The 15,938-nt window shown below is 42.5% G+C and overlaps 1 protein-coding gene and 1 long non-coding RNA gene across 2 annotated transcripts in view; one reads left to right on the top strand and one right to left on the bottom strand.

The window, feature by feature from the left end:
• Positions 1 to 1,488: 1,488 nt before the first annotated feature.
• Positions 1,489 to 15,938, bottom strand: part of LOC143142223 (solute carrier family 45 member 3) — a 53,141-nt gene continuing 38,691 nt past the window's right edge. The window contains exons 4-5 of the mRNA XM_076303003.1: positions 5,663 to 5,928; positions 1,489 to 5,545 (exon numbers count right to left, since the gene is read on the bottom strand). Of these exons, the coding sequence (XP_076159118.1) occupies positions 5,129 to 5,545; positions 5,663 to 5,928 (683 nt within the window). The 3' untranslated portion in view covers positions 1,489 to 5,128. The remainder of the gene's footprint in view (positions 5,546 to 5,662; positions 5,929 to 15,938) is intronic.
• On the top strand, positions 9,816 to 13,985 carry LOC143142220 (uncharacterized). Its single transcript, XR_012990908.1, has 2 exons — positions 9,816 to 11,057; positions 13,076 to 13,985. It is a non-coding gene; the product is annotated as an uncharacterized LOC143142220 (long non-coding RNA).

Below are 15,938 nucleotides of genomic sequence, written 5' to 3'. Positions count from 1 at the left end.
TGAAGATGCAGAAATCCCAACACCAACAAATTAAAAGACAACAAAGATATGATAACACTGAGACAGACTTTTAGGGTAAGACTAAAGGGAGATCGCGAGAAGGTCAACCATTCACTTTTCATACATTCATTTGTAGCTCTTAGAATAATTCTGCCAGTGAAATTGTCGCCTTTGGAGGTTCTTGTCAGGCTATGGCGCTTGGTATACAGCGACGCAGAGGGCTCCGTGGGACTACGATGTTGTTTGACACAGAAGCATAAAGTAGGCTTTAAATTCAAGAGGAAGCATGGTATACTATCGTTAGGTTGAAAAAACACTGGTAAAGGTATCTTGCACTTGGTGTTTTTAATGTATGTTTTTTTAAGTCAAAATCAAATGAAGCAGGCTACTCACTAAAATTGCAAGTTTGTGGATTCAACTGAGTTACGTGTCACATTAAATGCTCCCACATATTTAACTGTTAACCTAACAGATATAACAAAACAAAACCTAGGCCATCAGTTGTTTTTTTACAATGCATTAAAGAAGCCCTATGCAGGTCTGGTTATTCCTTCGCTGTTTCTGGTTTTTCGCCTGATTTGGGCTCGCATTTTTCATGACATTGCTCCCCCTGCAGCTTCGGTAGCAAGTGACTGCTACGCTAAACCCCCACTAGATAGCGAGCTAGCCATCAAGAAACCAAGCTAAACACATACAGGGCTCACAATAAAACGGTCGAGCAAACACATTGTTCAAGAGACTATCAAATCACATTACAAAAACGAAGTTCACCCAAGGGTAGGCTACTTACAATTTCAACAGCAACAAAGCCAAGTCGGAGTCCGTTTTGCAGTCTTCTTAGAAACTACAATCTGACTACATTTTCGAGGCGTGATTGGATACTTCCGCTGAGTCACATCCGGATGTGTTCGGACCGCGACCAGAAAGTTGCATATTCGTTGTTTTGCCGCGGAGAAGCACTAGGGGGAGACGAAGCACCCACCAAACGACCCAAAAAGTGTTGTAGAACCATCAGAATGACTCTCAACCTGCATAATTAAGGTCATTTTTGCTAAAATTGTTGCATAGGGCTTCTTTAAGTTTTATATTAATGTAATAATATTGAGCAGATAGGGAGAAACCGAAAGAAAGAATTGCCTAGGTTACCACTTTTAACGCTAATGGCTAACATAGTACTTATATAAGAGGACTACCAAAACAGTGTACTGATCATCATGCACTTGTGACTTGCATGAACGTGATAATGCCAGATGTTGGCTCTGTTCGAAATGGAAGGCAGCGACTCGATGCCTCTCTGCCTAAATACACAGCTGTCTCACTAGACATGACTTCAGATTGAATGCATCTTTTAGGAATGAGCGTAGCACTCTAGAATCCGAACGTCAAACTAAACTCTCTTACGGAAGCTAGCCGGCTAACGGTAGAAAGTTGTTTGGCAGGCAACACATATCAGACCAGACATTATGAATGGTTACAACAATGGTATAATCAGATAGTACAGTATTTATTTATTTCTAGAAATTGACAAATCTAAGCAAAACAATGTCAAACAAATCACATTTCAACAGATTCAGCAGCCATTACCGGTGTCATTCGCCATCTTTGTTTATTTTTCACAGTTGTTTCAGACGTTGCCGCAAAAGATTATGGGTAGTAGGGAGCATGAAGAATACATCGATGCTGCCTTCAAAAATGACCGTTATTCGGGTAATTCTAAGCTATCTTTCGGTTTTGAGCCACACGTCTTGCTGCCTTGCTCCCCAGTTATCTTAAAAGACAGCAGTTTTTACCGTTTCGAACAGAGCCATTTACTTGCACACTAAAAACGTGGTCACAGCCTAGAGCCTTGTATAGCAAACCAATCTGGGAATAGGAGAAAGAAGGATTTGAAACCCAGGGATCCGGCAGGTATTCCTGAAAGTGGATATTTATTATAACTCTGAGTTTGTTAACCCTGAAATGAAGGAAACTCCAGACTTCCTGTTGAGGAATGAGAGGTATTTAAAACTTATCAGTTACCACAATAACTGACTATGAACAGAACCGTTTTGCTGGCAGGTTTTCCTCAACAAACCCTGAGTTTGACCCTATACTCCAGCTGAGCAGCTTTTGTGACATTTGTTTTTCTATCCTTCTTTATCTGTCGAACTTGAAACTGCATTCATTTCCAGTCTTCTGTTGGAATAGGATTTTGCGACCCAACACTGTATTTAAACCAATTAACCTGCGTAGGAAATTAATCAAAGCGGTGCAGTTAGCTTGAGATCATATAGTTCCAACACTGCTCCTTTCCTGTGAACACACACAGCGTCTGGCACAGAAAGCATGGGTCAACAAAGAAAGTTGATAACCACCATTGTAGTACCAATTACCTCAGATAGCTTACACAAAGAAAGGCTGGCTATGAGCTTCGCACTTTAAACCACAGCTTTGGAATAAGAGAGTGTGCTAAAACCAATGGGTGCTAATGTTGGTCGCTAGCACATCTCCAAAGGAGTCAGGGTCATAGTATCAGAACTTAGTTGATGATGACTTTTCATAGTTGTCAAGCATATATTTAATGTAGAATACACACAGACATGGTTGAGTTTTCAGTTCCAGGGGCCTGTACTACGAAGCGGGGTTACTGGCTTATCTAGGTAACTTCGAGAGTAACTTGATCACGTGTGGCGTAACTTCCCGATTAACCCGTACTACGAACACGAGGTGGATAGGTTTTAACCGAGGTATGCTGCCATGGCAATTTACGCTGCATCTCAAACCTGTTCTGAGCAGGTTATGTTCTTGGTTAACCCAAGGTTTCCGTTAACCACAACCTTTATAAGTACCACCCCTCCACTAACAATTTCTCCCGAGACAATGTCGGCGTACCTGGATGATCCATACGACATTGGAGCGCAAATCGTGAGGGGCTCTCTTCGCAGGGCGAGGGGTTTTAGATACCATTACCAACTAAGAATGGAGGGGAGTCTGCCCTTTTGGGGGGTGTTCTCTTAACCATATGTCAGGTTCCATAAATTCTTCAAAACCGAAGGCCATTTTGGGGCAGAATCTGATTTCCCATTTAAACTATTACTAAACTCAACTTTATCAATTAATCCAAATAACTACATGAGAGTATTCAATTGTTTACTCACATAAGTGTCTGTAAAGTGAAATTAGCTGAACACTTTTGATAGCAACTCACACTCACATAATAATGTACACCATTAAAAATGTAATTAGTACTGATATGCCGCCAGATACCCGGACTATATTTTCTATGAAGATATAGTTTGTCAGCCGAGGGAATTCGTTATCTTTGTCAGATGATCTAGGCAGACGTCTCTAATGTCACCCGTCATAGCAATGCCGTTACGCTGACATTCATGTATTCCATCGGTGATGCTGAACATCTGAGCAAGAATACTGTAGGCTTATGTCCGAAAATAAATCGGACATAGGCCTACAGTATGATGAACATCTGAGAAAGAATAGCCTAAAATAAATCGGACATAGCCTACAGTAGGCCTAATAAATTAAAATCACCATTTTAACAAACTTGTTGAATTGAATGTCATATTACTGTACCCTGCACATAAAGGCTACACATTTCCACAGCACCAGAATCCGACCAAATGCCTCCCTCAACCCCTTCCATAATCGGCCTTTCACTATTATTTGCGATGGCCAACTCCTCTGCTACTGTAAAACACTCTGGTGCCTTACAGTAGTGTTCAAAGACACCTTTTTCTTGTTCGCTGTAAAACAGAGGCAAGTGAAGGCTATAAGCATACTAGGCCTACATGTTTTCATAATTAAGAAATATTAATGCAAGCTATAACTATATAAACCTACTATTCTGAATAATGTTTTTGTGTTTCATTTTCACCTGCTGCCATGTGCGTTTGGCAATGGTGTTGCATCCGAAATGTTCACAGGATTAGGCATACACTAAATCAGTCAGTGGAGGCTACTTAAACATTCAATTATCCTTATTACTGTAATATATATGCCCACTTCTGAATTGTGTTGCATCTGTAAGCCTTTCTTTGAACTCAAAATAGGCAATTTAATTATTTCAACTCATTTCACACATTCCGCAAGCTGTTAATCCTCCGTAACACATGGACGTGGAAATAAAACTTTACTTTTAGGTATTTAGGCTAACCGATCTGCAATATGTTGCCAACAGCCTTGTCTTGCTTTGTTTGCTGCCGATGTATATTTGATTTTTGTCGTAGAGTGAGTTTTAATTCCTCGTAACTTGTCACAATAATTGTGCATTCCTCATCCGTAAAATAAGGTGATCGCGTCATCATTGAAAGTGGTGACTTGCGCTGCAACCCGCCCCTTTTATGTGAATGCGCACAAACTCCAATTAGGTTAACCCCGGCTCAACAAATCAACTTCATAATCAGCGTCGTAGTACCGATTAACACCACTTATGATAACCAGGTTTTGTCAACCCCGGTTTAACAAAGTAACCCTGGGTTACATCTGGGTAGGTTAAGCTCCCTTCGTAGTACAGGCCCCTGGACAGCTGATCTGAGTTCAGAAAGACCTGAGTTACTCTCAGAATATATGTTACACCTGCTTTTTGGAATATCCCTGGCATTTGATTCAATTTCCTTGTATCTCTGTAATCCTTATACAACCTTGTAAATATACAGCCTAATGATGACGAGAGGGAGGAAAAAATACTTACTTGAGTACTAATCAGTCCTAGGAAGTAATTTTATGGAGTGGCAGGACCCCATGAATCATAGCACAATAATGCCTGTCAAAAAATAAGCAAGGCCTACAAGAAAAATACCATTACCAACCAAGAATGGAGGGGAGTCTGCCCTTTTGGGGGGTGTTCTCTTAACCATATGTCAGGTTCCATAAATTCTTCAAAACCGGAGGCCATTTTGGGGCAGAATCTGATTTCCCATTTAAACTATTACTAAACTCAACTTTATCAATTAATCCAAATAACTACATGAGAGTATTCAATTGTTTACTCACATCTTCATCAACTGTAACTACAAAACCAGAGTGTCTGTAATGTGAAATTAGCTGAACACTTTTGATAGCAACTCACACTCACATAATAATGTACACCATTACAAATGTAATTAGTACTGATATGCCTAGGTAGGCAGCATCACAAGTCTTTTTGGTCAAAAATGACATGGTTTGCCAGGCAAATTGCAATGGCACCAAAAATTGCAGAACAGGCAATGTAAGATGTAACAGATTTTGTAAATTGCACAATCATGCCCATGAAGAGAGTTGGAAAGACTTGAGACAACAGAAAGGTGCTATCCAGAATGGCAAAATCCAGACCAACACCACGCTTATCATGATCTTGCTCTATAGAATCAGATGGAAAGCCAATCTGGTAGTGCTGTGGAGTGTAGTATTCTGAAATATCCCTGCTGAAATATGAGTGCCCATTGACAGAGCCAGGTTTATGGTTCAAGACCTCACCATGATCATCAATCTTCAAATGCACAGATTCCTTGGTGATGGTGATATCATTCTTGTTTAAGTTTTTGAGTTTTCCTTTTGGCATGTAAACCTAGAGCAATACAAAATGTAATAGTGATTACACTGAAATGTTACAAAACATGTGTGAGATATCCATTAATCTATGCCAAAGAAAAATAAGCTATTGGATTGCTCTATGAGGTCTTACCTCTTTATCTTTATGATACTGGCAAGTGAGGGTGTAGGGAAGAGTCTGCAGGGTAGCATAGGCAAATCCTGTCAGAGCAGACATGGTAGTAACCAAGACCACATTCTTGGACAAGCAAATGACAAGAGCAGAGATGGTGAAGCACACCATACTGCTAAGGTAGACCATCCTTGAGCCAAAGAGACACACCAAACGACTCATGAGTAAGGAGAAGAAAGTTGAGGTAGCACATTGCAGAAAGAGGCCCAAACTGCCCATCCGAATGCCTGTGTAAAAAGAGGGGTACTTAAGTTTCAAAAATAAAAATAAAATGTATTTACACATGGTCATATTGATAATAATATACCAATATGTTTATGTTTGAGACATTAGGCTCTTTTTGTAGGTCTGTGGACAGTGTCAGTGATCAAGGAGGTAAACACTTGTTTTATAACAGAACAAAGCCAAATCCCATGCTTAGTACAATCTGCACTTCATTTGAATGATTTATTTTAATCTTGGAAAAACAGCGTGTTCCAGCCAGCAGTAGACTGGCAACATGAGGTGTATTAGGCTTTACTATTATTTGTGCTCCTTCTCCCTTCTTTCCCGCTATGTCCCTGTTTGATTAGATTGCAGTCTGCAATAAGTATTTAATTCCACATTATTTCAGATGTATACACAGATGTTTGCTTTCAAAGTCAGAAGGGAGAATGGCCGACTTCCACAGCCACTTCCATAGGTTTCTTTTTCTGATGAGGGAAGTTGTGCAGACCACTTTTCAGTCTTTAAAAAATCGTTTTTGTTCCAAAAAGCAGCCAGAAGCGTCTTAACCACAGTTCTCAGTTTTCCGCTTGTGATTTGTCAGCTGTCAAAAACAGCGTGACGTAGGGCGTTTATCTGTTAGAAGCTGCTAGAATTTTCTCAACTTTAAAAACAGCTCTAAACTGCAGAAATAGAGGCCTGCGATCACGTTTTAAAAGAAACCGAGGACTTTTTTTGAAAACACGGTCTACTCCATAGGATTCAGTCCCTCCAAGAATTTGTGATGTTGCGATCGAAACAATTAACACAAATTTAAAAAATCCCAGCAAATTCTGGGCGACATTGCAATTTTGTACTACTGCAACTTTTCCACAAATTTGACCAATCACCGTAGTTTCCCTGTGAAATTTCACCTACCACAACGGTCCCTCGCACAGAATATTGAGCCAGAAGCCACACTCACTTTTGCAGACACCAGAGACTGCCCTGTAACTTGTTTGTTTCTCTACAGTTTTGATGTCAATAAATAGAAAGCTAACGTTAATGATCTGCTTACTTGCATCTCTCAACCTGGTGTTGCTAACCTACCTAGGCTATGAAAGTAATTTAATGTAGGTCTACTTGGTTTACTGACATTTGAGTAGGCTATGCAACCCATTGGCAAACGTTTACATTTGGAGATGTCGTTGTCATGTCATGTTTGCTAGTTCTTGTAGTCCTTACCAAAATCATAGACATTAATAACATTGCAGGACACTTATGACATAAAAAACATCCCAAATTGCATCCACATAATTCTAATGCACATATATGCAAAACGTTATTTCCACTTGTAGCCGAAAACAGTGAGATGCAAGCCTTCCAATCCACTTAGAAATGCAATTAGGCTACTCTCACGTCCTTAAAGTAACAGGCGCTCTAGACCAGTGTTTCCCAAAGTCTAGGTGTCGCGACCCAAGGGTTGGGTCGCAGGAGATTTTATTTGGGTCGCCACCACAATTTCTGTTGTGTTATAGGCCTAACTGATACCATTTGTAGTTGTTAACTACCAGAGTCACGGTTTTGTCATAAAAGCTCATGAAACTGGTTCATGAAACTGGGGGACGAACGCATTGCAGAGGGGGTGCCAGAGCATGGATATCTAACTCTCAAAATGAAACCGTTCTGTGGGGCGCCTGCCATGTACCTCGCAGTTGCAAACTACAAGGGACATGAATCCGCCTATTTGCACGAACATTAACAGATGCCAACTCCTGAACTTTACAGATTAAAATCTAGTAACCGTGCTGTCAACTAGTCAACTAGTCAAGTCGACATCCATAGACCTATAAGATAGTTTTCATTGTAGATGCAATCTTTAAAGTTAATAGCAACCTCCTCATATTCTTATTTCTGATTTAAAATGCACAACAGTGCATTATATTAGGCTACAATTTAAATGGACATTTTAAACATTATTCCTCTCGTTTTCTACCTCGCTAACTCCAAAGTAAAGGCACATTCTTCCGGCTATTGCACAAAAGCCTCTTGTTCTGATAGAACGACTATACAATATAATATAATACAACAATACAATATAACGACTAATATGACGAGTTATTTGCTGTTTACATCAGAATTGACGTCCACAGTGTTATGGACCCATTTGTCTGCAACGCAATGTAGCCTACAACATTCTTTTTAGAAATACAGGAACAGCTTACTATGCTGACGAATGACGACTGCGCAACATGCGAGAATTTCCCCAAACTCTCAGATGCGCATTAAAACGTATCTTTTCAGTAGTCATTTCCAACTTTTCACACTGATGGTGCTCAAAATGCAACACAACCAGTGGTGTAGTCTACGTAGAACGCAGGTATACGCCGTATACCCACCTCAAAATGTTGGTTATTTCAGTATACCCATCTAAAATGTTCAGTATACCCACTTAAAATTAATTTTTCAATATTTAGGAAAACATGCCAGTGAATTTCGCTAGGTAGCCTTCCCCCCGACCCCGAGCTGCCAGGTTAAAGCAGCAGCACAGCAGAGTTCCAGGTTTTTAGTTGGGGACGACGAGGATGGCCAGGCGCAAAGGACAGCAAGACCTTCGGAACTTTTTTAATAAGGTTGCCCGACCTGACGTTTCCGAAGGTAAGAGTCAAAAACATCATTCACGCTTTTTATGAGACTTGTATTGCTACCAAGTTACCCTTCTAGGTTGTTTAATTTGTGGACATAACACGGTAATAACACAGGCTAGTCATGCTGTAGTCTAGCTTTCGTTCTTCTCTCAATACTAGCAAGCTAACATACTCTGATCTACGTTACCCTACTTAGTTTTAATTTCTGGAAGTTTGTTTATCTGGGATTCTTCTTTGGGATTCTTCTTTGGGAATAACTCCTAATCGCCATGTCTGTCTGTTAAAGGTCTACATGATGTGTACTGTGGCTGCCTGGATTAAGTATCTATCATGAACTTTATTTACTAGCCAGAACCATGCTATCTCCATGGTATGCATGGATGGAGAGATATATTATCTGTACTTATGGGTAATAACTAGGGAATATTGCACTACGGTCCTTTATGTTGTTGCACATAGCGAAACAGGAAGTTAATGACTTTGTTTTAGATGTAAACATACCAACACTTTTAGCTGCTCATGACATGTTTGATTATTGTCATTTGAGAGAGGGAAAAAAGTCCGCAACACCAGTATATGCTCCCAAGTTATAATTTATTTACCGTGACGTTTCGGGCCAACACGTCTGATGAAGGGCTTGAGTTGGCCCGAAACGTCACGGTAAATAAATTATAACTTGGGAGCATATACTGGTGTTGCGGACTTTTTTCCCTCTCTCTCATCGTAAGTGTTTTGTCCAGCACCCAGGATTAGATTGGGATGTGCGTGCGTTTTTTCCTCTGATTATTGTCATTTCACTGCTATCGTTCAGTAAAGCAAGTGAACAAATGGAAAGTTGTTCTAATTTATAATCAAACATCTGGATAAAGCCAAGCAGACATCTCCGACGTCGCGAAAGAATGCGATTAAACGAATGAGTGGACCGCGAGTGTATTTACAAGTAACGTCGCCAGGGAAACTGAATATATGAGCGCATCGTCGAAAACATATAAAACTGTGTGGCCAAGGATGAGTGTGCCTTGCCCTATCGAGGATTGTGACTATGTGGCTACACATGCAGAGGCAGCAGTGGTGGTGGCTATGCTGAACATACACGCAACACTACACGCTCCTGCAGCCCCCAGGGAGCTGCGCGCAAATGCCAAAATGGAGAAACTCAGGCGCCCTTCCATAGCGTTGGCTGGAACAGCCGAGACCTGGTCATACTTCCTAACCCGCTGGGGTGAGTACAAGAGGGGCACTAAACTAGTCGGACCAGATGTTGTCACACAACTGCTAGAGTGCTGTGAGGAGGATCTCAGAAAAGACCTCACCCGTGCTGCAGGCAAAAGCCTAGTGGACAGTGATGAAAAGGACGTTCTCTCTGCCATGAGGGTGCTCGCTGTCCGTGCAGGAAACACAATGGTAGCTCGAGTGGCCCTATCTAACATGCGACAGGGACACGAAGAACCCATCCGATCATTTCACGCTCGCTTAACCTGTTCATTCGCTAGCGGCCCTAGTGGTCGCGCCGCCGATCCCGAACTGATAACATCAAAGTTACAACAAACTAACAACAAAACTAAATAATATATTTTCATAAACAATGTGGCAATACAATAAGAACTAATATTCATACAAACACACACAGTTTCAGATGCATAGGTCCTACAGTTCACTAGAAAACAGTTAAAAGAAAAACTGCTCATAATCAATGAATTGTAACCTGACGGTAACGTCTCCCAAACTAATCGTTCATTTAGTCATGTTACAGTTGTCAAAAAAGTTTTTTTTTGCCATATAAAATCATTTCATATCTAAAAGATGAAATCACAAGACTGGGTAGATTATCTATTCACATTTGAGTAGTTTATTATCGTACTCACATAATGGTGAAAAACGTGTATTAATTTTCCATATGACGCAATCAACATATTTCCGATCTCGTAGGGGTCATATAAAAACGTTTTTTTCCAAAACCATGGCTATATTACGAAAGCTTAACATGTCCTTTACAATACTATATGGTTTTTATTCACTCAAACACATTGTACTCCTTGTTTTATAACAGTTTCCATGTTTAGCGCAAGTAGCTAAACTACTTCCGCATTTGACACCAGCCCATCTAATGTCATGATTCTTCTAACCATGGTTCCTGACCTGATTGACACCTGTTTTATCCAATAGTACTGGCTTTCAGCTTCAAAATGGTATGACGATTGCCTGACTTCGAAAGACATTGAGGTGTGATTGGTTAGTGCGTAACCAGACTTGTCCCCCTTGCGCCATTGTTCTCTCACGTGCGTTGTTTACATTTGCGCAGATGCGCACAAGTCTTCTTGACGAACCCTGCCTGTGCCAGTCAGGTCTGCATACTTTTCGCAGTATTGGTAGACTTAACCAACAGAATTGAAGAGATTTAACAGGGAACAGGTTTTCAACATGCTTTCTAGCGAGGGAGAAGATGGCAACATGTCTTCTTGATGGCCTAGCTTCCAGCCACCATGGAATCCTATTTGAAGGCAGGCTAATTGGGTCCTGAACATGTAAGTATCTGTAGTTTGATTGCGTACTGAAATGAACATGCATTTAGAGCTTGAATGAGTTTGCATTCAGATATATTTAAGAAATGCCTATATGTAGAATTGCCTATATGTATTGGCTAAAGTTAGCTGTTTGCGAACTACAGTTAGCTAATGCTAGCTAATGTAATGAAAATGGCCTAGGCCAGGTAGCATACTGAAAGAACAAACGTCTGCCTATGGGCTTTTGTTGTTGTTAGAATTTCGATGGTATATTCATTGAGATAAAGTAGGTGATAATTACAAATGAAACATTTGATTTGGAACAACTATTCAAAGTTAGCCTTTGGTCTCTTGAGTTCAGTTTACTCCATTTGAAGACGTAAAACAGGCTTAGCTCATGCAAAAATGTTTCAAACCAGCACGGATATTTTTCTCCTCGAGGTGGATAGACTAATGTAGTGGTAGTAAAAATGTGTAGGTTACTGTCTCTGCACATGAGCAAAATGATAATAAAGGACTTAGCAAAGGTGTATTGTGTGGAGAGAGTATTTGCTGCAGCTGCTATGTTTTAATTAATCTAATTAGCGTCGCGATCGTGCAGCAAAAAAGTAAGTAGGTCCTGTATGGAACTGATTATTTGCAGGGAAACTCGCCTATAGCCTGGCTAATTCTAATAATTAGCCTTCCACAACAGTCTAAGACCTTGCAGTTTATGATGTTAGACTTCCGGAGAGGTCACACCCAACACCTGCCACTGACCATCGACGGTGCTGTGGTGGAGAGAGCGAGCAGCACCAAATTCCTGGGGGTGCACATCAGTGAAGACCTCTCCTGGACCACCAACACAGCATCACTGGCGAAGAGAGCTCAGCGCCGCCTGTACTTCCTGCGGAAACTCAGGCGAGCAAGTGCTCCACCAGCCATCATGACCACATTCTACCGAGGCACCATTGAGAGCATCCTCTCCAGCTGTATCGCTGTGTGGGGCGGAAGCTGCACTGAATACAACAGGAAAGCCCTGCAGCGCATAGTGAACACAGCTGGAAGGATTATTGGTGCTTCACTCCCCTCCCTGAAGGACATTTACACCACCCACCTCACCCGCAAGGCGACCAAAATTGTGAGTGATGCAAGTCACCCCGCTCACAATCTGTTTGATCTACTGCCCTCTGGGAAGAGGTACAGAAGCCTGCGCTCCCGCACTACCAGACTCACCAACAGCTTCATACACCAAGCTGTTAGGATGCTGAACTCTCTCCCTCCTCTCCCCCCTCCACCCTCAGCTACATAACATCCTGGACATTGGACCCACAAATGGCCGCCTGCACCACTCCACTTGCACACTTGTACACTTTGCAACTTGTTGTTGTTGTCCTGGAAACACAACACTTCTGCTGCTCTTACATAACTTGCACCACTATGCCACTTTATTTCTTACTTAGGTCAAACAGAACTACCTCAGCCTCTTATTGGCCTGACTTTGCACTAGTATTTTATTTTATTGACTGTCTATGCACAATTTCAACCAAATTTTGCTGCTCTTATTTTTTCATTATATGTGCCCTCTTATTTACTTATTTACTTACTTTTTTGTTTACTTGAATGTTATGTTTGTCTGTGGACTTAAAATTGTTAAAATATGTCTTGTCTCCACCGTGGGATAGTGAGAAACGTAATTTCGATCTCTTTGTATGTCTGGAACATGTGAAGAAATTGACAATAAAGCTGACTTTGACTTTGACTTTGACTTTGTTACATTAACTAATTTTGTAATCTTCGATTTAATATCTTGTATGATAATATGCATGTTGTCGTGCAGATGACCTGTGTATAACTGTCAATCATTAGTAAAGTACATGTATTCCTCATGCTGACATAATAGGACAGGGAAATTTAGTCCAGCTTGTGTTTTGTTCTACAATATCAATGCCAAGTCAAATGCATGCTTATGTGTAAACATGCTATGTATGCATCTAATATGTAGGTTAGCCTATGGATTGTTTCCTGTATGTTTATCTTTTGCCACTTTTTCATTTCAGAGTGAACCACACCTGTCCCTGTCTCATCCCAGTCTCTCCCATCACTCAACGTGGCTGCAGAGGACCCTCTGTATACAGCTCACCCTTCCTTCCCTGTGTCCCTCCCATTGCCTTCTTCAGCTGAAGGGCCTCCAGTCGATCAGCACCCCACAGCTCTGTCCTGTCAGGTGATGCAGGCCTTCCACGAGCTACATGGGCAAGGCACACCACCAGCACTATGCAGAGCAGCCGCACCACCACAACTGCGTGCAACACCGCACGTAGCTGCTGCTTCTGTACCTGACTTAGCAGACAGATGGCATGGAGTTCAGGTGGATCTCCTGAAGTTGTACAGCACATTACTAGCTTAGTAATTGTTCTGGCTAATGGAACTCGGATGTGAACATTTTGTTTTTGTTATTCGGAAGACAGGGACAAATGTGAGGAAACCTCACAAACAAGTGCAAATCCACTGCAAGTGTCAACATCACAAGAGCTTACAGTAGAATACATTACTGCATTGCTAAATGATTTAGAAGTAACTAAACATTCATTTGGATAGGTTTTGGGTATATTTTGGAGTGGGTTAGGACCATCATTTAGATTCCCATAAGAAAATGCCTCACATTACCCAGAAATTAAGTCAGGATGGTTTGCTGTAGGATATAATGCATGGAAAAACTAGACACACTTGATATTCAGTGATTGATGTGTTGTTTTGTATTTGGTGATTTTGGATAAGCTATGAGACACTTGGAAACGCCTAAACATACCATATGAAATCTGCTCTGTATTACCTGTAAACCTTTACCTATGATGTTCAAAATTTACACACCTACTACCATGATGTTGTTGAATCATGAAGTGCAGTTTTTAATTTCCTAAGACTCTCATAACCAGTTCCACACTACAATAAACAAACAAAACAGTAGGCGTTTTGTATTTTTTGTATTTTTTTTTTTGCTTTTGCAGCTGTAAAATTGAACACAGAATTAACTTAATAAAATACTGAATATGTTTGAAGTTGATGGCCCAGGTGTCCTCTTTACTTTAATCCATTATTATTATTATGCAATTTGTAGAGCCATAGATATTTAAGTTTAAAATGAAACCATCCAATATAGGCGGAAATTGCCCATTTATGCCTACTGCACCAACAGGTTAAAGGGGCAGGCAGGCACGTGTAAATACGAAATGATATGCACTAAGGAGGGGTGTGACCAAGTCAATGACTTCACAGAGGAAATACTGCGTGATGTGATCGCCCACGGCATAGCAGACCAAGAAATACAGCTCGATCTGCTTGGCGAAAAGAATCAGGATATGCCACTAAAGGATATGATAGAGTACAGAGTGCTTGACCCTCAGAGCGCGGACACTATTAGCAGCTCATATTGACGAGGGAAGCAGCAGGACGTCCGTGCCAGAGGGGGCGCCAGAGCGGAGAAATCCAAGGTTAAGGCCGAGGGGACGTGCATCTACTGCGGCGAGGCAGGCCACGGCAAAACACCTCAGTGGCGCACCAGGCACGCAGAGTGCCCAGCGTACGGCAAGACGTGCTGGAAATGCAGCCGTCAGAACCACCTCGACAAAGTCTGCCTGGGTGGCCGATCATCTAGCCCCGCACCGGAGGAGACTGATGGGGTGTGCGACGAACAGCAGACGGCCGCCTTCGGAGAGCTGTGCACACTCACCAGCGCCGCCGACATGGTACACACATTCCCCCTCGCTCACCACCTGTATGATGACATGTGTGACAAGTGGATGAAGCGCCCGTCCGACTCACAGCCATACATCCACCTCACACTCACCATTGAAAACGAGGATTACAAAGCACTGGGCCACGACCTTCGGAAACGCACCCGTACCGTGACCCTGCCTGCCATGGCTGACATAGGGTGCCAAAGCTGCCTGATCGGCGTCAAGGTCGCCCAACAGATGGGCCTGAGCACAGACGACCTCATTCCTGTATCCATGACCATGAAGGCCGCGAATAATGAAGGCATACAGATTCTTGGGGCACCGAAGATTGCGTACAACAGTGACACGCCAGAATGCGTACGTGACCGACACCTCAGATCGTATATTCCTGTCTCGTACAGCCTGTGTGGACCTGGGCATGATCTCAGACAGGTTCCCAACACTAGGGGAGGTCAACCTCACGACCGCAGACCCATGTGACTGCCCGCGGCATGTGGAACCTCCAACCAGGCCAACCACGCTCCCCATGCCGGCCACGCAGCTCCACAGGGAAGCTCCACGGAAACACTTACTTAGACTATACGCTCAGATCACATTCAATACATGCCCCCACCAGCCCTTGCCGAGGATGTCTGGTCCACCGCTTCGTCTCATGCTCGATGAGAATGCAACGCCAGTCGCCTGCCACACCCCCATTCCAGTCGCCATACACTGGCAAAGTGAGGTGAAAGCCGGCCTTGACCAGGACGTTCGTCTTGGCGTGCTGGAAGAAGTGCCCATTGGCACGCCAGTGACGTGGTGTCACCGCATGGTGATATGTGCAAAAAAGAATGGCAAGCCACGACGCACCGTCGACTTCCAAGCCCTGAACAAGAATGCGCTCCTTGAGACCCACCACACGCAATCCCCCATCCACCAGGCGAGACAGGTGCCCAGTGGGAAACGCAAGACTGTATTCGACGCCTGGAATGGCCACCACAGCGTCCCACTGCATGAAGATGACACAAGACAACGTTCATCACCCCATGGGGGCGCTACCGGTACCTTTCAGCGCCACAAGGGTACATGGCGTCGGGAGACGGTTACTCACAACGCTATGATGAGGTGGTTGCGGACATCGGCAACAAGACCAAGTGTGTGGACGACACACTCCTGTGGGCTGATACAATTGAAGAGAGCTACT

This window comes from Alosa pseudoharengus, unplaced genomic scaffold (genome assembly GCF_046254945.1).
Source record: "Alosa pseudoharengus isolate Yale_2024_CS ecotype anadromous, Long Island Sound unplaced genomic scaffold, YU_APseudo_1.1 YU_APseudo_1.1_scf_10, whole genome shotgun sequence".
In the NCBI taxonomy this organism is placed as follows: Eukaryota; Metazoa; Chordata; class Actinopteri; order Clupeiformes; family Clupeidae; genus Alosa; species Alosa pseudoharengus.
Note: the sequence above shows the minus strand (reverse complement) of the source record. Positions and strands in the feature narration are given on the sequence as shown.